A 24,765-nucleotide genomic window follows, 5' to 3' on the forward strand; every position below is an offset into this window, starting at 1 on the left:
TCACTCTACCCCGGGGAACTGAGTGAGACTGTCTCAAAAAAACAAACAAAAAAAGAACCAAAACACAGAAACACTAGGAGCTGTGATCAATTTCTGAAGGGCTTTTCCTCAACTCCGTGAGACCCTCCTCTCCTCCAGTTCTAAAGCAGCAGCCAGGGCTAACTGGAGGAGCCAAAGGCAGAGGGCCTGCCCTCCCCTCTCCTGTCCCCTGTTTTTCCTCCACTCTTTTCCCTCCTGCCCCCCCTTCTCACTCTTTGCTCTCCTTGCTTCCTCAGAGTTGCTGTCCTCACCTCAAGCTGTGGCTGCCCAGGGGGTGGGCCTGCACTTGGCCTCTTCCCTCTGGGGTGCTGGTGACAGAGAGGGCTGACCTGAGATGGGGCCACGAGTCACACCACATGAGGTTTCAGAAACTCTGCTATCTCACTGACACTGATGACACAGGTAAACTCATGTCCCCAGGACCCAGGGAATGGGGAGTCCCTTCTGAGCACTGGCAGAGGGGAGGCCTGTCCAGGCCACCCAAGGCTCTCAGCTGGCGCACACCAGGGCCGCAGGACACCACTGTTGACGCGGCCATCACGCCATGCCTGCCTCATCTTCTTAGTGCGATGGTGGGGGCCTCAGGCCGGTGGGGCCAAGGAGGAGCCGTAGCAGGAGGGACAGGTGGGCTGACGTCCTGCAAAGGAGGCAGCAGTCAGGTCCAAGGGTGGGCAGGGCAGCCAAGGGGGCCGAAGGAGCCTCTCCTTCCCAGAGCAGGAGGAACGGGAGCAGCTGGGCCAGGGCAGAGGTGGCACAGAGGGCTAAGGCTGGTCAGCATGGCAAGCGGGAGGCCAGTGGCTATGTCCCTAGGTGGGTAGGTTTCCTGTGGCTGTGGGATCTTGAGTTGGTTGTGAGGAAGCAACAGCTGAGAAGTGTCACGGAGAGGCCTCCAGTGGCTGCAGCCACATCCAGAGGCATTCCCTGTGCCAGCCTGTCCTGGTCATCTCATTCAGGGCATATGGCGCTTAGACCCACAGTTACGGTCCTCACATTAGGATGAGAGGACACAGCAGAGCTTGCCAGGGGCTCTAGGCTGGTGGCATCTCTGTCTTGAGGCAGCAGTATGAGCCAGTGGTGGAAGCTTCTTGCCTCCCAGTCCTAGAGGCTGAAGTTCCAGCCCCAAAGGTGGGCAGGGCTGGGTCCTTCTGTGGCCTCTGTCCTTGGCAGTTGCTGTGTCTCCTCCTGGGTCCTCACAGGGTCATCCCTCTGTGCCTGTGTCATCTCCCTTCTCGTGAGGACTCCAGGCAGAATGGCTCAGGGCCTGCTGGGCTGACCTCATTTTAACTTTATCACCTCTGTGAAGACCCTATCTGCAGACACAGCCACATCTGGGAGACTGGTGGTGAGGACCTCACGTGGCTTCCCCACTCTCCCTGCCCAGCACCATGAACCTCCATCTCATGTGTGGGGACATGTGGTCCCCCGTTTAGCCAGTAATGAATCTGAAAGGCCAAATTTAAGAGGCCCAGTCCAACTCCTGCCTGAGGGTGGCCTGCAGAAAGGGGGCACGCCCAGCCTAGCACAGCCTCCTGGAACAGGACTTCCATGCGAAGCAGCCCAAGTGGAAGCCCCATAGGCTCTGTCCCGGCTAGACAGCTGTCCCTGGTCCCTGGCCTGAGGCCAGGCCTTCTCCTCTGGCCCCTCTACCTTGAGTCCCTGCCTAGTAGCCCCCACCACATGCCCACGCTGTGGTCACAAGCCCTCAATTTGTACTCAGGTCCCAGTGACAGAAAAGCTGATGCTAATGGGAAAATATCACTCTCCATGGAGCAGCCCAGCCATAAAGGCCGGGGTCTTTCTTGTCTAAAATCATAATTCAATAGATTCCAGGCGGCTAGGCCTCCAGGTTTCCATGGTAACAGCTGCCTCCCACCTTTCTGTTTAGGGCTGGTGTGGGAGGCTCTGGAGCTGCTGCTGCGTCTGGGGGAATCCACTTGTTTACCGACAACCTGATGGGCCCTGGACATGGTGGTGGCTCCACATGGCTCGCCCACCCCTAGTCCCCAAGTGCCTGCCCACCTCCTGCCGGGTCAGGAGGCCCTGAGAGCGTGGGCTGAGCCTGGTGGGGTGTCTTGTAGACTGGGGTGGTCAACAGTAACACCCCCCAAAGATCCCTGTACCCTGCTGCTAGAAGCTGTGACTATCAACTCAGCAGGGAAGGGACTGAGGTTGCAGATGAAATTAAGGCTGTGATCTCAGGGGCCTAATGAGTGGAGGAGGGAGCAGGAGACTCAGGGCCGAGCCACTCTTGGTGTGGGAAGGGGACAGCAGCAATTGCTGGCCTTGAGGGGCAGGAAGGGGCACAGCCAAGGGACAGTCAACCTCTGGAAGCTAGAACAGGCAATGAGCCTCCAGGAGCACCGTCCTGCTGTCACTTAGGTTTATCCAGTGAGACCTGTGTCACTTGGGTTGCTCTAAGGTGACAGTGATTTGTTACTGCAGCCACAAGACACTAGTGAAAGGGGGCTTAGTTAATCGGGGGCACGGCCTCCAGGTCCCACACCATTCTGTGGTCCCGGCCCCTCCTCCGTCAGGTCCCTGGAGCCTCTGTCCCCAGTTGCCCTGCCCTCAAGGCCTGAGCTGTGCTTGTACCAACAGGACCACTCAGTCTGGTGGCAACACACATACTTGGCCAGTGGGGACTTCCCCAAGAAGCCCGTGAGCCCCTCCTGAGTGAGGAGCACTGTGGGTGGGTGGCCCAGCAGGAAGGGGGCTCTGGGGTGAGCTTGGGGCAGACGCCTGCTCTGCATGTCCTCCTCTTGGGGGTGTGGTCTGCAGTTGGCACCTGGGCTGCCCTCCCTCGGCCATGCCCCCATACCTGCTGATGCAAAGGTCTCCATGGGGGGCTTGGGTCAGGGGAGGACTCAGTCCTTGCCACCACCCAACACACCTGGCTTTGGACAAGTTACTTAACATCTGAGCCCCACTTTCCAGTCAAAGGGGTGACAAGAGCTTGTCCCCAAGTGCCTTTAGGAAGCAGGTCTCTCAGGTCATGTGAGGTGGGGCTGGAGTCACTGTCCACCCAGGACCCTCATCTCCTGCTGGCCTTGCTGCCTCTGCTGTGGCTTTAGAGATTCTCCCCCCCCACCCCCACATAGAGCCTCCTACTGGGGAAAAGGCTCCTGGGCACTCACTGTGTTCCCAGATTCATGACAGGAAGCAGCTGCATCTGGTCCAGGGGACAGGGCAGAAAGGACTTTGCAGGTGTGAGAAGGTGAAAACCAGCCCAGCTGAGGTTGGCACAGGGGCTGGTCCAGGCTGTGGCTGGAAGAATGTGTGGCCCGGAGTGGGTCACAGTTGCTCCCTCGTGGGCACCCAGAACCCTGAGCCATGAGCACAGGTGGCCTTTGGAATCGGACCTTTCCCGGGAGCCTCAGGAAGGGATGCAGCACGATGACACCCTGATGCCAATGCATCAGATGTCCAACTGTAAGACAACTTTGTGTTACTTTAAAAAAAAAAAAGAGATACAGAAATGGCACCAGGAGTGCTCTCTGGGGCAGGCCTTAGGGAATCGCACAGCTCTTTCACCATGTAAGCTCCTTATTTAGGGATCTTTTCTTGAACAAGCGGTTTAAGCCACAGGCGGAGCACTGCCCATGGACACGCCAGGGCTCAAGTGGCCCTGGTGCTGCCCTGGGCAGTGACTGCGACACATGCTGGGAGCCCCAGGCGGCCCTGGGACAGCCAGCCACCTGCAGAGAGGACCTGACAACATCCCTCAGCTGGGGCAACTCACAAGACAAGCCACCAGCCAGTCACTTCTGCACTTGTTCACGTTTTATTAACAGTTTACTGTTTGCCATTGCTCTCAGTTTCACATCACAATTCCATGTGCTGTCAAAGTCTTTTCAATTCTCATTCTGGTAAAATAAATAGAGATAAAGGAACCTTTAGTTGGTGCTCTCTGAGCCCTGGGTAACTTCATGATTGGGTTTCGCATCAGACCTAGGAGGACATGGCCCTCGGTGTGGGGGGTGCAGGGGGGCCTTGCCCCTCTGCAGCCATCTGCACTTCACCAAGTGGTGGTTTTGTCTCCAAACAAACAGAAACGTGTCAGGTTAGAATCGAGTTGAACCACGGCGTCAGCCATGGCGGATCAGACCCCTCAGGTCTGTGGTGGAGCTTGGCTTCTAGACTTCTGGCATGTCGCCACCCTGGACTTCCATGGCCTTCCTGACCTCAGGCTGCCTGTACACCCCAGACATGGGACAGGACTTCATGCCAGAACCCCCTGATGGGTGCCCCTCTTCCTGGGGAGCAGGAGGATCACTTCCTCCACTTGCTAGTCCCGCAGTCCAGCTCCAGCAGGCTCCAGGCACCACTGGGCAGGCTCCAGCCACTGCGACCCACGGGACCCGCAGCGCCTCCTGCTTGCATTCCCGCCAGGACTGCCCAGTCAACAGATTAACCAAGACTCCTCCCTCCTCTCTCCCAATACTCCTGATTCCCAAGGAAAACGGAAACAAAGCCTTTTAAAATCCCATCATTATGGTTGTGTTCTGTTTCTTTGCAATTGCTTGGCACCTTTCTGAGGCCCTTTTTGGGGCCAGACTGGCCACAGGGCTGCCTGTCTTGCCCACATCCTCACAAGTGCACATGCACTGACACGCTGCAGCCACAGCTAAGGAACTCCTGTGTTACAGACCACGAGATGCAAACCATGGCTGCACCAGCGTGTGGGACAAAGGGCGGAGATGGGGCTGCCATTTACCCACAGACCTGTAGGGTTGCAGAGGGCTCCATATTTGCACGTGTGCAGTGTGGGGAAGCAGGGGGACACAGTGCCTGCACATGAGCCTGTGTGCAGACCATGGTGCCCGCACATGCATGTGCCTGTGTGGGGCCACAGGGCCTGGGGTGGGGGACATGGCAAGGCATGGGGAGGCAAGCCCTGGATGGAGGTCCAGGCAGTGGTTAAACTGCCAATGACCCACCACAGCTGCCCATAGCCAGAGCCTGTTCCCACTCATGCTGGGAGAGGGACTGAGGCTCGACCCCGAAGGCCAAGGGTGCCGGGGGTGAGCTGTGTGGGGTGGCCCACTCCCTCACCCTGTGGTGAGGCACCTCTTGGACAAGGACAGCCAGCTGAGTGGCCCTGGGTCACTTCCTTCTATGCTTGCCAGCTTTGGGGGAGCTTTGGGGGACGTCTCCATCTTGCCCTTCTGTGGCTCCTGTGTGGGAATGGTACCGCTCTCCAGCACACACTGAGAAGATGGTGGTCTGGGTGGGCTGCACTGCTCCCCTGCTTTTGGCCAGATGGGTGGCCGCCCCAGGGACCCGTAGAGCCCAGTACCACTTCTCCACCAGGGCTCCGTCTTGGAGCTTTTCTGGATCTAATGCTCTGATTACGTGGAAAATAAAACAAGTTTGTCTCCTCCTTTAAAAACCTCAGCAAAAAAAAGTGGGAGAGCGAGTGCGACACTGTGGCTGAGTACCGGCACCTGGGTGCTGGTGCTTGGGTGGAAGCCACTGTCCCACTGAAGCCCTCCCCTCCCCTGCCTTTCTAGACATTACAGCAAAGACACAAAGCAAGTGCGAGGCCCCTCCAGTCCTCAGCAGCTGAGGTGGGAGCAGCAGAACCGACGCTATGCACTCGGACGTGTGGCAGGTTGACTATGTACATCCAGCGGCCACAGCTGGCAGGGCTCCAGCAGCAGGGCCCTCAGTGGTGCCGCTATCTGACGCGCTTCTCCACAGAGTACACAGAGATGTAGTAATCGTTGCTTCCTACCGCCAGATGGGGCTGCAGGGAGAGAGCAGGTGAGTGAGTGGGCAGGGTTGGGGTGCAGGGCAGGGGCTTGGGGTATAGGATAGGGCTGGGGTGAGGGGCAGGTCCTGGGGTGCAGGAGCAGCCTGAGTGAGAGGCACAGGCTGCTCCTGCATGCCAAGATGCCAAGGCGGCTCCAGCCCAGGGTTCCCGCTAACCACCGCCCCCACCCCTGCACGGGAGACAGGCGCAGGAATGATGGGCCCATTAACTGCCAGTTTTTAGCAGGAATGATGCGTCATCCAAGCTCCATTATGGGGGATTTGCATACTACCCACAGTTCTCGGCATGTTTCTTTTCAGGATTGCCCCACAGGGACAGTTCTGAGACTCTAACGTGAAGCCTTGCACCGCAAGAAGGCAGCTGGCAGAACCCTAACTGTAAAAGCAGCCTGCCACCACACGGCGCAGCCCTGGGCTGTGTGGGGCCCTGAGCCTGCTTGGACAGGTGGTATCCCAGGGATGGCCCCAGAGCAGGGACCCAGGGACACCAGCTGTGCCAGCCACTGTGTCCTTGCTGTCTGTTGTCCTGAGTGAGTGCAGTGGGGGTTGCAGTGTGTGGCAATCCCGCCCGGTGTGCCCAGCCCACCCGGGAGGCACAGACCCAGTGTGGGTGGAAGGCCAGGCAGCTGATGGCGCCGACACGCTGTCCCATGAAGCCGTCGTAGTATTTGATGTTGTTGATGAGCTCCCCGCTGCCACTGTAGATGGCGGTGAACTGGTTCACAGAGCCACTGTGGGGGGCGGGGGGAGGGGCACCAACTTATCTCCTTTGGCCCTCACCAAGGACCTAGGGAAATCCCCAGAGGACTTCCAGGGGCCCAAGAGCTTGTCCTGGGAGGGCAGCTGTGGCAGGGAAGTGACTTTTGTTCTCTCTTTGGGACGGTGTGTTCAGCCCCCAGCCCTGTGCTCTGCTGGGAAGAGGCCCTGGGCATCAGGGTGGCACCTACCATGCGATCAGGTTCGCCTGAGGGTGGATGTCCAGGGCTGTCAGCCCCTTTACGATCTGAAGGACGTTCACAGACTCGGGCATCCGTGGGTCAAAGATACGCACGTCTCCATTGACGCTGCCAAGAGAGGGTAGCACTGACAACTCCCCCTGACCTGGAGCCCCCTGGAAGGACCTGGTTTGGGGCCTGGGTGACAGCCTGGACATGTGGGGTCACGTGCCTGTTGCACACACATTGCTCAAGGTCAAAACCACCTGGACCCTTGTGCCACCAGGGAGCAACAGACTTTCCCCTGCTAGCTATGGGCCTGGGCTGCCCTCCAAGAGCCCCAGTATGGCGTTCCACAACCCCAGAAAACAGCCTTAAACACAGCTATGGGAGGGGGCGGTGACCCTGTTCCCTTCCCAGGCATGGAGGCTTGGTCTGTGCAGCAGAGGCCTGTGGGCCTTGGTGTTCCTGCCTTCTGACCCTGGCAGGGTCCATCCCAAGAGTTATGTTGGGTTTTTAAATCACAAGCAAGGGACGAACAACGAGCCCTCTGAGGAGATGGTGGCTTTTTGACAGTAAATTATACTTTGCTGCTTCTTTAATCGGCAAATAAATATTCACTGCTCTCAGCCCAGAGCAGTGGGATTGAATTTATGTGCCCGAGACTGCTGGACAGCGCAGTAATGTGCCTGCAGACACGTCCCCGGCTGCCCCTACCCTGGGGGTGGGGACAACACACGCCCGTAAGTCTGTCAGGCTGCCCTGGAGGGAAAGAAGGTGGCCCTGCTGCCCTTTCCTGCTGCTCTCTCACTTTTCTGGCCAGTTCCGGAGCAGGAGTTAATTACTGCCCTGAAATGCCATCATGTCCCAGCTGCTTAAATACCACAGACATATTTTAAATGGAGGGGAAGATGTTTTTATAGCCAAATGTCTCAAGCATACCCACGCGTAATACCTGACACTCATGATGTGGCCCTCGGGGTGCTTCTGCAGGTAGGCCTTCACCACCCAGGCCGTGTGCTCCCGATACGTCATGACGCGGCTATGGGGAGGAGGATGTGTCAGGGCAGCCGCAGCAGCCTTGTCTGGGCCTTATTTCAAGCAGAGGGCCAGCAGGTTTCCATGTGCCCATTCCCCATGAGTGGCTAGTGCCCACTCGGGAACAGAGACTCCTCCTGGTCACCTCCTCTAGTGGGAACCCCTCGGGCCTTTTGGGGCTAGGCTTGGCCCCTGCCAAGCCCACAGGAGGACAGCCCGAGCTGTGCTGGAGCCATCCAGACACAGGGGCCTGCAGGCTGCTGAGACTCTCTACATTCTGTCAACTGTCAGATCTGCTTCTCCCCAAATTCTCACTGTCTGCAGGGCCAGGAGCAAGAATCCCAGCCCTAAGGCTGTTGGAACTGGAGACCAAAGGGCATGGGGCCTTTGACTGGGGCACTGGCAGGGACAGAAGTGTGCTGTCCATGGGACCTCCCAGAAACTCCATACTGGCCACAGCCTCAGGCCTAGAGAACAGAGGGCCTGGCTGTCTGGAGGCATGGTTGTGAGGCCTGCCTGAGGGCAGCCTGTTTCTCTAAGGCCTGGCTCCCTTACCCACCTCCAGCTCCACATATGTCCTAGAATGAATGTCAACGGGCATCCTACCCACTAGGTAGGCCACTCCAGTAACACTCACTGAGCATGGGGCTGGCTGGCTTGGCCCTGGGAACTAGAATAAAGCATGTTGCCCTTGGGGAACCAGATAGCTCCAGGGTGATGGCAGTGCCCAGGGAGGCTGCAAGGAGGGCTGGACTGTGTGTGTGTGGCCAGCAAGGAAGGACAGGATCCTGGGTGGCTGGGAGATGGCAGAGATGCAGCTTGGCGCCTCCCATTAGCTCTCTGGTGTTGACTTTTCTGTCCCCAGCCCTAGGCCCACCAGGGCCACCCTGCCAGGAGCCTGGGGTGCTGGGTCTCAGGTGAGAAGGGCCGAGATCCCCCTCTGTCTTAGCGGCTATTGTTCACCTCAAGTGGCTTAGCAAGTATGTGGCTCTAAGTCCCATGTGGCTGGCTTTGGAAGGCACTGAGAAGGCCTGGCTTGAGACTGCTGCCACCAGAAATACCAGGTGGTGATTCAGATCAGGGTGCTGTGGGCCTGGGGCGTGGCTGGGGGGTGAATGCTTCCATGGTCCCTCCTGCTAGGGGAGGACACAGAGCCTCGCTGACCACTGACGCCTGGCCGGGCCCTCAGTGTTGCTCTGTGTGGGTTGACTCCCGTGTGGCTGTCCACCCAGGCAGCTGCTTCCATGGGTGGGGCAGGCTGGGTAAGGAAGACACAGTGCACCTAGAATGTGCCCGCTGTCCAGTGGACTCCAGCATCTGCACAGATCTGTGTGCCTATCACCATTGATAGGTGATAATTTGGGGACATTTTCATCATCCCAGGAAGAAACTCCCAGTGGCTTTTCCCACCCACTGGCCAATGTGCCTGGGGATGCTCTGTCCCCTCCACTGGCCGCTGCTTTCCAGGACACAGTGGTTATTTAATAAAAGTGTTGTCCTGAGAGCAGGACTATGGGGCTGTCCAGACCTGGGCCAAAAGGTCACCTGCCAGCCTGTGGGGTCTTGGAGCTTGGCACACCTCTGCTAAGGTGGCAGCAGTGCCCGCCTAGAGTGTAGCTCTGGCTGCACCCAGAGGGCAGTCACAATGCCCCTCACTCATGCTGTGCTGTGCTCACACAGTGCTCCCAGCCTCTTCTCCCTGGATGCTGGTACCCACACCTAGAAGGTGGAGGGAGACAATGTCCCCAGTGTTCAGGTGTGATGCTGAGGCTCGGAGATCCCAGGCACCTGGCTAAGGCCCTGCCCCACTGGCCTCTAAGCCTAAGTCACGGCATACTCCACATGTTTGCCCACTGTATTATTCCATGGCCAGGGGCTCTGGCCTCCATGGAAGGCCCCAGCTGGCTCATATGTTCTGTTGTGGGCTCCTGGAGAAGCTTTGCCTATCACTGAGAAGCCTGGGCCAAGCAAACTGGCCGCAACCAGACACGACCATCCACAAAGAGCCAGGCCTGGCAGGATAAGAGGAGGGTAGTGGCCTAGTTACCATTCACTGAGCGCCATCCTTCGGTCGTAGACACGGATGGAGCCGTCACCGAGGCCGGCCACGATGAGTGAGCGGTGGGAGTCACAGGACAGACTTGTCACGCAGCTGTCTGCACCCGTAGGGATGTCCTAGGGCCCAAACACAGAAGCTGTGAAGACCCAGCCTGGAGCTCACCCTGCCGCAGCTTCCTGCCTCCCACGCAGCACTGGGGTGCAGTTGCAGCCAGGTGTCCATCTCCTCTCCCTGGCCGTGGGACTGCTGCCTTCATCCCACCGGGGGAGGCCCTTGAAGGCTAGAGGAACCTAGGAGTCTAGGAGTTGGGGGAAGGGCAGGGGCTGGCAGGAGAGCCAAGTCAGGCCTCATCCTTTCAAGTGGCAGCCCAGCTGCACCTGTGCCCACCAGTCTGGAGAGATATAGCCTGCAAGGTCTGGCCCCAGAGGCAGCCTGCAAACACCTCTGGGAATACTGGCATTTAGAGATAATTAAACTTACCAGCAACATCCCCATTTCCTAAAAGGAAAGATGAAGGGTGTTTTGGCAAAGGAGGAATTCTTGTCAGCTGCCTCTCAAAACATCAAGTGAGCTGGGGAAAGTCTTGCAGAGGCCCAACCACCACCCCTGGGGCCTGTAAATGCTAGAGGAGGAAGAGGAGGGAAGAAGGAGAGAAGGGAGGAAGGAGAGGGAGGGGAGGAGGGAGGAAGAGGAGGAGAGGACAGAGGATGAGGGGAGAAAAGAAGAAAGGGGAGAGGAGAGGGGAGAAGGGAGGAGAGAGGGGAGGGAGAGGAGAGAGGGTGGGGAGGAAGAAAAGGGAAAGAGAGGGGAGGGGAAGGATGAGGGAAGGAAGGAGGAGGACACCTACTGGGAGGAGCAAAAGAGGAGAGGTGGGGGCACTTTTCTACCCAGAGCAGCCTGCGGGACATGGTTGAGGAGGAAGCATGGGGGATCGACACCCTGTGAGAGGCGGGGAGGCCAGGAAAGTGAGGACAGCACCTGCCCCAAGGAGGCTACACGTGGTCAGAGGAGGACGAGTCCCTGGTAAGGGACCCTATGGGGAAAACTCAGTAGGCCCCATCTTCAGTGGGTGCAGGGCTGCCCCAGAAAGCAAGTGTGACTGAGGCTGTTGATGCTACGTCAGGATGGAAAGCAAGATAGAGGGGGCTGCCCATGGCAAGCTGGCGAGTGGCCCTGACTTGAGGAGAAGGTGCAGCTCCCCACAGGTGAGAGTGCCCTGGCCCCATGTGCTCCTGTGGGCACCTTCATCCTGTGTCAGCTCCGCCAGCATGAGTCCCTGAGGACAGCACGTGGCCTGCATCCTCCTCATAGGCAGGGGCCAGGGACCTGGGAGGAAACCTCTGGCCCTGAAGTCATCCCAGGTGCTGCCCAGAAGATCCCTGTCTGGCCCTGTGCTCCAAGCGAGATCCCCTGTGGGATCCCAGCATGTCTGAGGCAAAACCAATTTATTCCTCTTTTTGTTAAAACCAAAACCACAAATAATCATTCTAATTTAAAATATCTCACCCTACTGATTTCTAATAATCTCTCATTTGCCCAGAAAAGTATTTGAAAGTAATTAGGGTTAGTACTGGCTCAGTCACCCTGAGACCCGGGGCAGAGTCAGCGTTGCTGTGCACCAGATGGGTCTGTCTCTCCAGGCTCCCCCAGCGTTGAGTCATCATGTGTCCAGGCTCTGCCTGCCTCCACCCATGGGGCCTAAGACCCGACCCTGAGCTACGCTCACTCTGTGAACTCTCTGTGACCTGAGGGGCTGCTTTGTGGAGGGGGTGGCAAGGACACTGCAGTCTCAGGGCTCAGTATGGTTACCTGCACCTTCATCTCGCGGTCTGTGTCCCAGATCCGGACGATCCGCACATCCCCCGAGCTCATAAGGAGGCCAGTCTCTTGCTCCCAGTCCACCACCATCCCCGCTCCTGGACAGACACAGTAGAACACAGTGGCATTACCCCATGAGCCCTTGGGCGGGCTTGCGGGCTGTAAGCCAGAAGCTCCCAGGAGCGCTTGCTACCACCTGACCAATCAGATGGGTCCATGTCCCCCACACATGCTCAGGCAGGGACTCCAGGTGCACCCTGAGTCTAGGCAGGGGCAAGGATTCCATGGCTGAAATTCCAAGCCTTCCCCAGATCCCTGTCCTACCCTGGCATTTGTGAGAGGGTACCCACGCCCCCCCTTCCACATGCCAGGGCACAACTGGCAAGTCTGGGTGACTTTACAGTGGCCCCCAAGGTGTGAAGACCAGTCTTCTCTTGAGGAACTTGGTTGTTTTGGGAGAAACTGCTCTACACAGGCCTCACACCAGCGCTCCCGACAGCATCTCAGAGCTGGGGCTGCCGACTGACAGGTCTGCATGTGCAATGATAGCGTGTGAACCAGCACTGCCCTTCACATCTGGGGCTGAATGGGAGCACAGTGACCATGCTGTACATGGTGGCCTCTATTTAAAATGACATTTAATTTTAGCAGTTTAGGCTGGGCACAGTGGATCACGCCTGTAATTTTAGCACTTTGGGAGGCCGAGGAGGGAGGATCACTTGAGCCCAGAAGTCAAGGCTGTAGTGAGCTGTGATGGCACCACTGCATTCCAGCCTGGTCACACAAAGGGACCCTGTCTCTAAATATGGATGAATGAATACGTAAAATTTAATGACCAATACTCCATGCACACGCAAAAGAACATAATTGTCCTGTACCTACCACCCAGGACTAATGTTTGCTAACACTTTGGCATTTCTTATATTTTTAAAATTTTTTTATAAGAAGTGTAACTTCAGACATTGTGAGACGATCACCTGCCCTCTCTGCCTCAGGAGCTGTCCTGTGGTCTGAGCAGGTCTCCCAAGGGGACCCTGTGCTTCCTCACGTGTGCAAGTCCACAGACACCTTCCACATGTCAACAAAGTGCATCAGCTCAAAACAGAGCCTGTCTGCTCCCAAATGGGTGCCAGTCCCAGCAGAAGTACTTGAGCTATGGGGTAAAAAGTCCTTGTCCCTTTTGGCACCTGTGGTCTTTTAAACACGGACCAGTCTCCGTACATTTTTCAATATGTTCTGATATTGATTCTTTTTCCATTCTACCTCTTATAACTCTTTTTCTTTTGGTCATAGAGAAGTTTGCAGTCAAATCTATCAACTCAATTACCCTGTCTCTGGCCTGAGCTCTGTTCCTCAATGTTAAGAAAACTCCCTCTCAGCCAGGCACAGTGGCTCACACCTGTAATCTTACACTGTGGGAGGCTGTGGTAGGAGGATTTCTTGGGCTCAGGAGTTTGAGGTTGTAGAAATGTGGCAAGGAAATGAAAAATAAGCTTGGAGCCCATTGTAGAAAGCAAGAGAATGCCAAAAAAATCAAAGGGCCAGGTGCAGTGGCTCACACCTCTTGCCCCAGCAACCTGGGAGCCCAGATACCGACACCTGCCCATGCCCTTCCAGAAGGACCTGTGGGCCCCACCTCGTCCCTCCCCGGGCTGTGCAGTGGCACCAGCACTGAGCAAAGGTGTGCCCAGAGCTGTGTGTTGTAGCCACACCATCCCATCAGCTGGGATAGGCCAGCGAGTGTACCAGGCCTAAAAAGCCGGATACAAAGGTGCAACTGGACAACACACATGCTGGCCACGTGAACAGCGCACGATGCGGCCCCTCAGGCCTGGCCCTGCAGTGATGAGGCTTGAGGATAGGCCCGCAGGCTGCCGGCCACTCTAGGGCAAGGGGACCTGAGGTGGTGGGGCTGTGTGCAGAGACTGCGGAGAGGGACCTGGAGCTGAGAGCCTCCCAGTAGCTCTGGAAGGGGCAGGTGGACCCACCTCGCGTCGTGGGCAGCATGTCTGAGAGCCCCTGCCATGCTGTCACCATCTCTGGGTTCTTTTCCAAGTCAGCAAAGTTCTTCCAGACCCTAATGGCACCATCATCTGTGAAGAAAGGAGGGAAGGACATAACCCTGGGCCCTGCACTGGCCTTGTCTGTGCCCTGCGTGCAGAGGTCACCCTGGTGGACACACTGCAAATAAGAGACTCATGGTGGCTCCAGTTCTGTGGATGCCTCAGGTGCACAACCTGGGTGACCTGGGAAGGGCCACAGTAAGGGGGCACGAGGCCCATGGTCTCTTCTGGCCACTGGCTGATGGAACTGAGCTGGGTGCCACTCCCTGTCAGGAGGAAGGAGGGACAGAGCTTGGCTGGGGACACGGCCACCTCTGCTGCTCCCCCAGCTAGCATCCAGTGCCCAGGAGACATATAAGCTGGGTCACACACAGTACAAACTCCGCAGGAGTGTCATCCTCCCTCCGCCACGTGCCATCTGAGCTCCACGCACAAATCAGCCCTGGATTTCAGACATGGCAGGTCAGCAGGTTCTCAGGATCAATGAGTGTGTGGGGTCGGGGCAGACAGGTGGGGAGGAGCCTGTGTGTGAGAGACAGTGTGTGGCTGCTCTGAGCCTGCATCCTAGGACCCCTGCTTGCTGACCTCCTAGCCCTTCCCTTGGGGATGTCTTCAGCCAGCCCAGCCCTGGAGGTGATGACCCAGCTCCCTAACCCCTGCTCCATCTGGCGCTCTCCCTGCTCTGCAAGCAGAACTGGAGCCTCCCACAGCTTCCCTCATCTCTTGCTGTGGAGGACACCCCCCCCATTTGTCCCCTCCTCTTTGGTGCTCAGAGATGCTGGAGTCTGACTCATCCTAAGTCTCTGATGAGCCTCCCTGGCCCCTCACGTTGTCCACACGGTCCCCTCCTGCTCACAGCCTGGTGCCTGCAGCAAAAGTGGCTTTGGACATTGGCTTGATGCTGCCTGATTTTGAGGGGTCCCGCTCAGAGGAGTGATTGCCAGGAGGACACGTCCCCAGGGCCAGACCCCTCACAGGGGCCACAGGCACTTTGAAAGAGGAGAGGGGTGCAAGCTCAGTACCAACAGTCTCAGGGCTCAGATGCTGGAGCCAGGCCGGGCAATGGTGTGGAGGCTCGAAGGAGCTGTCTGTCACCTCCTGCCCAACCTCACATGTGCCTGACCTCATGGGGAAGGTTAGTTTGGCAGGCAGGACCTCTCATCAGTGAGGGGGCGGTAGAACCACGTTTTTTTTTGAAGCAGAGTCTCAAGCTGTCACCCTAGGTGTAGAGTGCTTGGTGTCATCGCTCACAGCAACCTCCAACTGTTGGGCTCAAGCAATCGTCTTGCCTCAGTTTTTTTAGCTGTCCTGGGCTGGGTTCGAACCTACCACCCTCAGCATATGTGGCTGGTGCCCTGCTGACTGAGCTACAGGTGCTGCTGGAACCACATTTTTAAGAGGCTAAAGGAAAATGACTGTTAGGGCAGGGCGCCTGACTGGAAAACTATAAGGGAGTGAACTCGGGAGGCTGAGGTGAGAGGTTGGCTGGAGGCCAGGAGTTCAAGACCAGCCTGGGCAACACCACCAGGCTGATCTCTAAAAAATAGATAATATAAAAGGAAGAAGTCTGGGTGGCGCCTGTGGCTCAAGGAGTAGGGCGCCAGCCCCATATATCAGAGGTGGTGGGTTCAAACCCGGTCCCGGCCAAAAACTGCAAATAAATAAATAAAATTAAAAAAAAAACAAAAGGAAGAACTCTAAGACTGAGATTAAGATATTACAGAAATTAAGAAACAAATAAAACAGAAAAACCCGGAGTGAGATCCACTGCTAGGAACGAACTGCCAAGGTGCAGCTGCCATCCGGGCAGGAGCAGAGGGGCTGAACAGACGGCAGGACCAGTGGACAGAGAGACCCCGGCTGCAGAGGCCTCAGCCACCAGTGAGGCTTGGGGTGCTTTTCCCTCACTCCTGGGGGCCACAAAAGCTTTTCTTAGTCACAGACTGTTGGGGCACATGAGAGAAGATATGGCCCCAGAACCCTGGTCACCTTGCCCTCCATCTGTGAGCTGTAGCCCATTTCCTCTGAGTAGCTGTGGCCATCGTCTATCCATGTGTCCTGGGGGTCTCAGGACTTCGCCCTGGCCCTGCCACCTGCTCCAAGCTCTGGGTTTGGGTTCTGGTCACACGAGCCCCCACTCACCTGTAGCTGTGAGCAGCAGTGAGCAGTCCTGGCCATTCAGGTACTCCATGGCAGTGACGCGTGTGTATCGGGGGTTGCCATTGTGGAAATAGTCCAGCTTTTCCCCTTTCTCCCAGTCCCAAAAACTTAAGAGAATGAGAGAAATAAGTCATTAGGGAGAGGTAAACCAGCCCACATGGAGGCACGGCCTCACCCCTCAGGATGACGCTGTCGGACCACAGGAAGCAGAACCAGTGGCGATGGCACCTGGAGTCCCAGCTGCTCGGGAGGCTGCGCTGGGACTGTCCTTGAGCCTAGGAGCTCGAGACCAGCCTGGGCAGCACAGTGAGATCCTATCTCTTAAAAAAATAAGAAAGAAAAGAAAAAGACAGTAACAGGTTTCAGTGAGGTGGAGGGTGTGGGGGACTGGAAGCCCTATGCTCCTAAGAAAATTAGGCATCATGTTACTGTACAACCAGCAATTGCACTTCCAGGCATATACCCAGAGGGACTGAAGACAGGAATCTGGGCAGGTACTGGTGCGCCCCAGTTCACAGCAATGCTACTTTAGCCAGGAGGCTGGCTTATACCTAGGTGTCCACCAGCAGAAGAAAGAGGTAAAAAAACGGCCCATCCATACAGTGAAATTATCCAGCCATAGCAAGGGAATCCTGTCACTCACCCCAGGATGGATAAAAGGACCTTACACTGAATGACACAAAAGGATAAACGCTATAGGATCCCACTGCCTGGCCCTGGAGCTGTGCACTTCAGAGGCGGGAAGCACAGAGGAGGCTGCAGGAGGCAGGGGGAGAGGAGTTGGCATTTCCTAGGGAGGAGTTTCAGTTTTGCAAATTAAAAAAGGTTTCTGAGAGGACTGATGGTGAGGAGTCATGCTGTGTATGTCTCACCCCAACTTGAGAGAGAGGAAGCCGAGGAATCAGAACAGGCTTTGGGAGTCCCCCACTGGCCTCCCAGGAAGGGGGTGCTCCTCTGACACTGAGTTGGCACTTTTTACAAATTGAACTCAGTTCTTTCTTTGACAGCTGCTGTCTTCTGTCACACAGGCTTCAGTGAGCCCTCATCCCCACCCCTGCCCTGTGGCCTGAGCCCCACCCATCAGTGATGAGGCCAGAAGAGCATCCTGGAGCAGGCAGGGCCAGGCCACAGGGGAAGTCGGCAGGGACATTTTCCACCTGAAATAGCACCAAGGGCTTCAGAGCAGGAGGAAGTGCAGGTGGTGACAGGGAGGAAACGGGAGCTGCAGGCTTGGGCTGACAGCCAGGGGAGGGTGGGTCCCGACATGCTGTGCCTACCAGATGCTGTCCTTGTCGGCTACGGCTATACACGGGGTGAAGGGATGAAATTTGACCACGGAGGGGACACCAGGGTTCCTGTTCAGAAATATCTGGTCATCCAGTCTCGTGATACCTACCAGAAGAAACACAGAAGCAGACTCAGGCGCTGGTCTAACCAACAATGACAGTGTATTTCCCAAGGAGGGGCAAAGCGCATAGCAGAACTCGCACCCACTCAGGCATCAGCACCCACCATGATCTGAGGGAGGGCCTGGGCTATGCCTTTGTTTAGACACCCCCTCCCCACGCTCCCCACATGACACTGGCCACCTGTCACCTCATACACCAGAGATCTTATCAGAAATGTATCTGGCTAAGGCTGTAATAAGTCCTAAAGGTGCAGAATAAAGCTTCTTATGCATGGCCTGACTGGTGGCACAGACTCAGGGCTGGACATAGTAGGGTACAGTCACTGCTGCCCACAGCCCAGAGCACTTCAGAGGGAAATCTGTGGATGTGAGGAGGCACAGAATAGCATTTTGAAGGCAGTGCCGGCCACTCCGTGTCACAGGCACCTCAGTGCTCACTGAGCCAAGGCGTGTGCCCAGCTCTGTGTCACAGGGAGGGGAGTACCTTACAAGCCCTCACCTCCAGCTGCAAAAAGTCACTGCCATGATCTTTGGAATGTTTTAGAACCGAGAGGCAAGGTCAAGACAGTAAATCTGGGGCAGAGCCTGCAGCTCAAGTAGGGCACCAGCCCTATATACCGGGAGTGGTGGATTCAACCTCAGTCCCAGCCAAAACTGCCAAAAAAAATCTTGGGTGGCACCTGTGGCTCAGTGGGTAGGGTGCTCCATATACTGAGGTGGCAGGTTTGAACCCGGCCCTGGAAAAACTGCAACAAAAAAATAGTTGCGCATTGTGGCAGGCGCCTATGGTCCCAGCTACTTAGGAGGCTCAGGCAAAAGAATCGCCTAAGCCCAAGAGCTGGAGGTTGCTGTGAGCTGTGATGCCACAGCACTGTACCGAGGGCGACAGGTAGACTCTTGTCTCTTAAAAAAAAAAACAAAAAAAAACCTGGTAAATCTGTGAACTGGAGAAAGGGCCCGGATGACCAACTGTGCTGGGCTGGCTGGGGGAAGACTCAGGTCCCCACTGGGGCTGGTTCAGTGGGGCCAGGACACAGCAGCATGTCTGCATGGAGACCATGCCCAGTCATGCTGCTGATCCACACCTCCTTCTCTGGCAGGGATAAGGCAGGGCCTCTGTGTGGTGCGAGGGCCTCCCTGACGAGTGTGCCCTCTGTGGTGGGCACCTGCAGCCTGGTCTCTGCAGCAGGGTACTCCCTTTTGTGTCCCTCTGTGGCAGCACACCTGCTGGTCATGCCTGCTCCTCAGTAGCTCATGGACCCATTGCCCCGTTGAGGTAGAGAGAGAAAGCAATCTGGCAGGAATGCCATGGCACCAGGACATCCCTGTCAGGTTGGTGTGATGTGGACTCCAGGGGCTTGGGAAGGCCTTATTCCTTCCCTTCTGGAAATCTCAAAGCCCCAAAGTTTTACTTCTCTGAGAGGCTATAGTTAGCCAAGGCCTCACCGCTATGGATAACCAAGAGACCTCAAATCACCCTTGAAGGTGAGGAAGTAGGGTCCTGGGGGCCCTACCTCAATGACTTCCAGACGTGACTTCATCTCTACCACCCTCATTTCCTTATCTATAAAGTTCGAGGCAGGCTGTCGTGGGGCAGGTGCTGGGCAAGGTCACGTGTGTGCCAGCATGGAGCCTGCTTAGGCACGGATGTGTGCAGCTCAACCTTCTGGGTGACCTGCTGGCCTGTGTGCTGCTCACCTTCTGGGTGACCTGCTAACCCTCTGGGTGGCCTGCTGAGCCCTGCTGCTCACCTTTCTGGATGACCTGCTGGGCCTGCTTCCTGACACGGCTGTTCCGCAGGAAGCGCCATTCCCGTTCCTTGCGGATCTGACTCTCAAGGTCATGTTCTTCCGGGATCTTTAAGAGGAGAAAAGATCATTTAGTAAGTTTAGCAAGTACAAAGCATGGCTGTTCCTCAGTACCCGGGGAGAACTAGGGTCCAGGCCCCCATGGACATCCACATCGCGAGTGTGTGTCTCTGACAGAGATGGTGCAGCATTTGCATTTGACCTAAGCACAGCCTCCTGCACACTTCTAGTCATTCCTAGAGTGGAATTTACAGTGCCCAACACAACTACTATTATGCAAATGGTTGTTATTCTGTTGTTTTCTGATTTGTAGTATTTTTATTGCTGTATTATTTTTTAGTTTTGAGTACTTTTCATCCCCAGTTGGTTGACTCTGTGGACATGGAACCTGCAGATATGCAGGGCTGGTTGTGGTTACGCTCTAGAGAAAGGCTTCTCTTCCCCAAGTGTTGAAGGCCCTCATGGCCCGCATGTGCAGGCCCACTTCCAGTGGAGGCCTGCAGAGGTGAGGCTGACATGCGTGGGGTGGGCAGTAGGAAAACGCACAAGCTCCAGAGGGCCTAGGGCTGGCCTGATGCCCAGGGAGCACACGGAAGTGGTGGAGGCCCCAAGTGACAGGGAGCAAGGGGTGAGCAGGCGCTGAATGTGCTGCTCCCAGCACTGGAAACACAAACTGTAACACACAATGTGCTCAGGGAGCCTTCGCCTTACTCTTTCTCTGATACCAGAGGGAGCTGGCATTTAGCTGGAAGACAGGAGCTCTTAGAAGAAAGAAGGAAGAAGGAGAGGCCAGGCTAGGTCCTCGGAGGGCAGAGAGACCTTCCTGGGGCAGCTGCTATGCAGTTCTCACCTGATACTGTTGGGGGTGGCCACTGGGCCCCACGTGGGTGGAAGCATTAATCAGAAGAACTAAGTTTATTGCCATTAGAAAGACATGGTAGTTAGGAAAGTGGACATTTCTCTATGGCGTGAGCCTGGGGGGGCATGGGCGAGTGTGTGCAGGTGTGCAAACCCACATCTAGGAGAGGGCTACACTTGCCAAATACAAGGCTAGGATTTAATCTCCCTTATTCACAAGTACAATCACTGCTCTGTAACACAGATATGCTTCTTTAGTCATATGTGCCATGGGGCATATTTGGCTGACTCTGATTCCCTAAGAGTTATAAAGTCCCCAAGTCAGAGTCTCACTTTATGGCCCTCGGTAGAGTGCCATGGCGTCACAGCTCACAGCAACCTCCAACTCTTGGGCTTAGGCGATTCTCTTAGGCGATACTCAGCCTCCCGAGTAGCTGGGACTACAGGCACCTGCCATAGCGCCCAGCTATTTTTTTGTTGCAGTTTGGCCAGGGCCGGGCTCGAACCCACCACCCTCTGTATATGGGGCCGGCACCCTCCCCACTGAGCCACAGGTGCCATCCGCTTTTTCTTCTTAAAAGTCATAAAACCACACCCATCAAAATAACAAGGACAGCAAAAAAGACACCCAAACCCAGAGACAACAACAAAAGGTGTCCAGTGCCACCCTCAGAACACTGGTGGGTTCAGAAATAAGCCTACTGGGGCAAACGGGGCAGACTGTGGATTCTTAGTAATTGGTTTCATTTTATGACAATCCAGAGCTTAAAAGAGATGACAAATGGATAAAACCCTAGACAAGAGGCTTAAAGTCGACACAGGGTTGTAGAGATTGCACTTTAATGAAACGCCATTCCCTGGGAGATGAGCCTGGAAGGCAGCCTGGGCCTGGGTCCCGCACACCCCACCACTCCCTGGTGAAGAATCAGACACGGGGAACTCAGAGCCTGTGCCCCAGGATGACAGAGAGGATGACTGTGAGGGATGAGGAAGCTGGGGGTGGCGGTGCAAACAGCAGCTAGGCAAAGGCTGGGGGGTCGTGTGCACTGTCACACCCCCTGCCTAGCTGTGAAAGGACTTTCGGAATAGAACGGTGACGTTGACATGGTTCTGGAGCCACCCTGTGGGCCTGTCTCAGGACAAACACAGGCAGAAATGGAGGCTGGAGCAGCACAAGGTGGGGATGTGACTGCAGACCCTCAGGACAGAGGGGCAGATGCCTCCCTCAGCGGCAGGTCCCATCCTCCCTGCTTCTCTCCCCCCCCACCCCCCTCCCGGTAAACAAGCCCCCAGACCTTCTCTGGGTGAGCCTCCCAGGAGTATAGCTCAGGGCTGTGGGTGGGTGTTGGGAACAGCCTCACTTGATTGGGGTCAGCACTCCCTGGGCTCCTAACACCTCTTGGCTTCACTCAGACAGAAACCAATTACATTTTGCAGCCTCCCACAGAGACTCAGCTCCTCTCCAGCTGCAAAGGAAATCTTGGGGCTCAGCGACAAAGGAAGATTAGAGGGTCCCCAGAAGACTTACAGGAGGTGGCAATTTGGGGCATGTTCAGAGTCAGTCCTCACGCAGAGTATAGGTGGATCCCAGGGCTCAGTCTCCTCTTCAATCCCTCCAAATTTAAACAGGTTCAAGGCGTGGGGGGTAGAATTCAGAGCAGGTACATGGCTACCACGATGGGGAGGACATGGGCAAGGACACGGAAGGAACAGGGACAGCTTGCTGACATGACTGTGGAGCCTCAGACTCTGAGCTCCTTCAGCCTCTTCCATTAAACACAGCGGTGTTCTGATTACATGACGCGGAAACAATTTTGCCTGTTACTTGCTTTTCACTGTGGTATTTCTATTATTTCCCCCCCTTTCAACAAGTTACTCTTATAACAGGAGTCATCCCTCCACACAGACAGGCAGCCTGTGCCCAGGCGACTCACCTGTGTACGTCCAAGGAAACACCCAGCTATAAGGACCTGGCCACTGTGTCACTCATGTCTAAGTATGAGTTTGCATTGTCTAATTATGCTTTTCACTAAGTGTGATTTCAACACAGGAGAGAAAAACGTTTCTTTCCCCAGAAGCCTGTTGATTGAAAGGGAATTCACATGAAGTGAATTTCACCCTCTTCAGCTTCACTTCTGAGTTTTGACACTGCTCGTGGACATCAGGGTCCCCCCACCCCAGGGCTTTCTGTTCCCCTCTCTCCTACTCTTCCCTTCAGCCCCATCCCTGGCAACCAGTTTCCTGTCCCTGCTGTTCTGCCTTTTCTAGAACGCTATGTAAACAGGTCACAGAGTACCAGCTTTCCAAGTGGCTTCTTCCATTTAGCCTGTGAGGCTCACCCCTGCAGTTTAGATTTTTCCTGACTAGTGTTTCACTCTTTGGCCACTTCACATTTAACTATTCTACCAGAGGGACATCTGGGTCCTGTCTAGTTGTGGTGACTGAATAAAGCCACAATAAATATTCACACAGGGACCTCCCAACGAACACGAGGCTTTGCTTCTTTTGGTGGGTGCCCAGGAATGCAGCGCTGGCTGCGCATTTAACCTTACAGGAGAGACAGCCCAACCCGCTGCGCTGCCTGGTGTGTGCACAGCTGCGCCTGAGCACAGACGGCACCCTTGGTCCGCACTCGGCAGTTGTGAGAGTGCTGTGCACTTGCAGATCTGCACCAGACGCCTTTACAGCTGTGATCTGTGGCTGGTCTTTTTGTTTTGTAAACGGTTTTTCCAAAGCAGTGTTTCATTTTGATGAAGTCCAATTTGTGGTTTTATTTTTCTTTTATGACTTGTGTTTTTTTTGTATCTTATTAAAGAAGGCATTGCCCAAGCTGAGGTCAGAAAGATTTTTTCCCATTTCCTTCCAGAAGTTTTTCAGTTTTGGGTTCACATTTGGTGCAGCTGTGGCAAATTGGGCTGCGCTCAGACTGCCCGGCCAGGCTCATCTTTCTATCAGGGTGTCTGCTCAGTGCCCCAGCACACTCAAAAGGACTGTCTTCTCTCCATGGCACTGGATGGTCTTTGCACCTTTGGAGGAAATCAAGAGAACATACTTGTGTAGATCTATTTCTGAGTGCTCTGGCAGCTCCACCGAGTGGTGCGCACCCTTCCACCAGTGCCCCGTCTGTGGCGCTTCAGCCTGCTCCACACAGAGGCGCGTGCCCTTCCGCCAGTGCCTGGCCCGTAAGGCTTCAACCTGCTCCTCTGAGGGGTGTGCGCCCTTCCACCAGGGCCCGGCCTGTGAGGCTTCAGCCTGTTCCTCCGAGGGGTGCGCGCCCTTCCACCAGGGCCCCGTCTGTGGCGCTTCAGCCTGCTCCTCCGAAGGGTGTGCGCCCTTCCACCAGGGCCCCGTCTGTGGCGCTTCAGCCTGCTCCACCGAGGGGTGCGTGCTCTTCCACCAGGGCCCAGCCCGTGAGGCTTCAGCCTGCTCCTCCGAGGGGTGCGTGCCCTTCCACCAGGGCATGCCCCAGGCCACTTTTAACTTGCTCCTTCAGGTTACATAGTGGGAGCCTTTCAGATTTCATCAGCCTTTCATCTATTTCAGATTTGTTTTAGTTATGTTAGTTTCTTTGCTTTCCCCCATAAATTCCATAATAAATTTGGTGGGTTTCACTGAAAAATCCTATGAAGATTTGACTGGAACTCCATTGATCATTGTATCGATTCAGGAGAGCTAAGGCCTTAACATTATCAGTGCTCTGGGCCACTAGTACCGTCTTCGTTTATGATTCCTTCTGATTTCTTTCACCCACTTTGTATATTTTTTAGCATGTAGATCTTGCACATTATAAGATTTATATTTAAATATTTCATGATTTTTTTTTAACGTGTGCTACTGTTGTAAATGGTACTGATACTAAATTTTAGATCCTCACAGAGAAAAGCAACTGATTTTTGTAATAATGACCCTGTTAATACCATGTGGAAGATTTTGGGGCCATGTTCACAAAGAATATTGTTTGCAGGTTTTTATTCTTGTAACTTCTTTGTCTGGTTTTGGTATCAGAATAATATGCTGCCTTTATATGGTGATTTGGAAAGTGTCCATTCCTCTTTTATTTTCTGTAACAGACTGTGTAGAACTGGAATTATTTCTTCCTAAAAGATATGGTACAGGTTTTCTTTGTTGAAAGATTTTTAATTAAAAACTCATTTTCTTTCATAGCTAGACAAGGCCTGTTTGCCTATTTATTACTGAGTTGTGGCAGTTCATCCTTTTCTAGGAATTGGTCTGGTCTGAGTTGCTGGCTCTGTGGACATAATGCAGTGCTAGGAGGTGAGTCCTGGGCTCCCAACTCTAATCCGTTGAGTTGCACTGTGGAGAAGATTTGAAGTGTGAGTTCAGTTTGCCTTGTCTTTTACAGTCGTTTTCTTTCATGCTATTCTGGGTCCCCTGTGTTTCCATACGAATTTTAGCATTAGGTTGTCAATTTCTGCAAAAAAGGCAACTGAGATTTTCTTTTTTCTGAGACAGAGTCTTAAGCTGTTGCCCTAGGTAGAATGCTATGGTGTCATAGCTCACAACAACCTCGAACTCTTGGGCTCAAGTGATCCTCTTGCCTGAGTTTTTCTATTTTTAGTAGAGCCGAGGTCCCTTTGCTCAGGCTGGTCTGGAACTCATGAGCTCAGGTGATCCACCTGCCTTGGCCTCCCAGAGTGCTGGGACCACAGGCGTGAGCCCCACGCCTGGCAGCAATTGAGATTTTCACAGAAATTATGCTGAATCTGTACATCTATTTGGAGAGTACCTCAACTTATATTATGCCCTCTGATCCAGAAACATATTTCTTTCCACTTATTTTTCTTTA

At 55.0% G+C, this 24,765-nt stretch overlaps 1 protein-coding gene across 2 annotated transcripts in view; it reads right to left on the reverse strand.

Moving 5' to 3' along the window:
* Positions 1–3,809: 3,809 nt before the first annotated feature.
* The window catches only part of RPTOR (regulatory associated protein of MTOR complex 1), a 319,730-nt gene continuing 298,774 nt past the window's right edge, over positions 3,810–24,765 (reverse strand). The window contains exons 25-34 of one of the 2 annotated variants that reach the window (XM_003786071.3): positions 19,044–19,149; positions 17,162–17,276; positions 15,867–15,991; positions 13,650–13,754; positions 11,653–11,759; positions 9,832–9,959; positions 7,702–7,788; positions 6,759–6,875; positions 6,413–6,542; positions 3,810–5,785 (exon numbers count right to left, since the gene is read on the reverse strand). In XM_003786071.3, coding sequence (XP_003786119.1) covers positions 5,717–5,785; positions 6,413–6,542; positions 6,759–6,875; positions 7,702–7,788; positions 9,832–9,959; positions 11,653–11,759; positions 13,650–13,754; positions 15,867–15,991; positions 17,162–17,276; positions 19,044–19,149 — 1,089 coding nt within the window. In that variant the 3' untranslated portion in view covers positions 3,810–5,716. The remainder of the gene's footprint in view (positions 5,786–6,412; positions 6,543–6,758; positions 6,876–7,701; positions 7,789–9,831; positions 9,960–11,652; positions 11,760–13,649; positions 13,755–15,866; positions 15,992–17,161; positions 17,277–19,043; positions 19,150–24,765) is intronic. The other variant, XM_023511133.1, reaches the window with a different exon arrangement.

The sequence above is a fragment of the Otolemur garnettii genome, unplaced genomic scaffold, assembly GCF_000181295.1.
Source record: "Otolemur garnettii isolate 467f Iridium unplaced genomic scaffold, OtoGar3 scaffold00018, whole genome shotgun sequence".
NCBI lineage: Eukaryota > Metazoa > Chordata > Mammalia > Primates > Galagidae > Otolemur > Otolemur garnettii.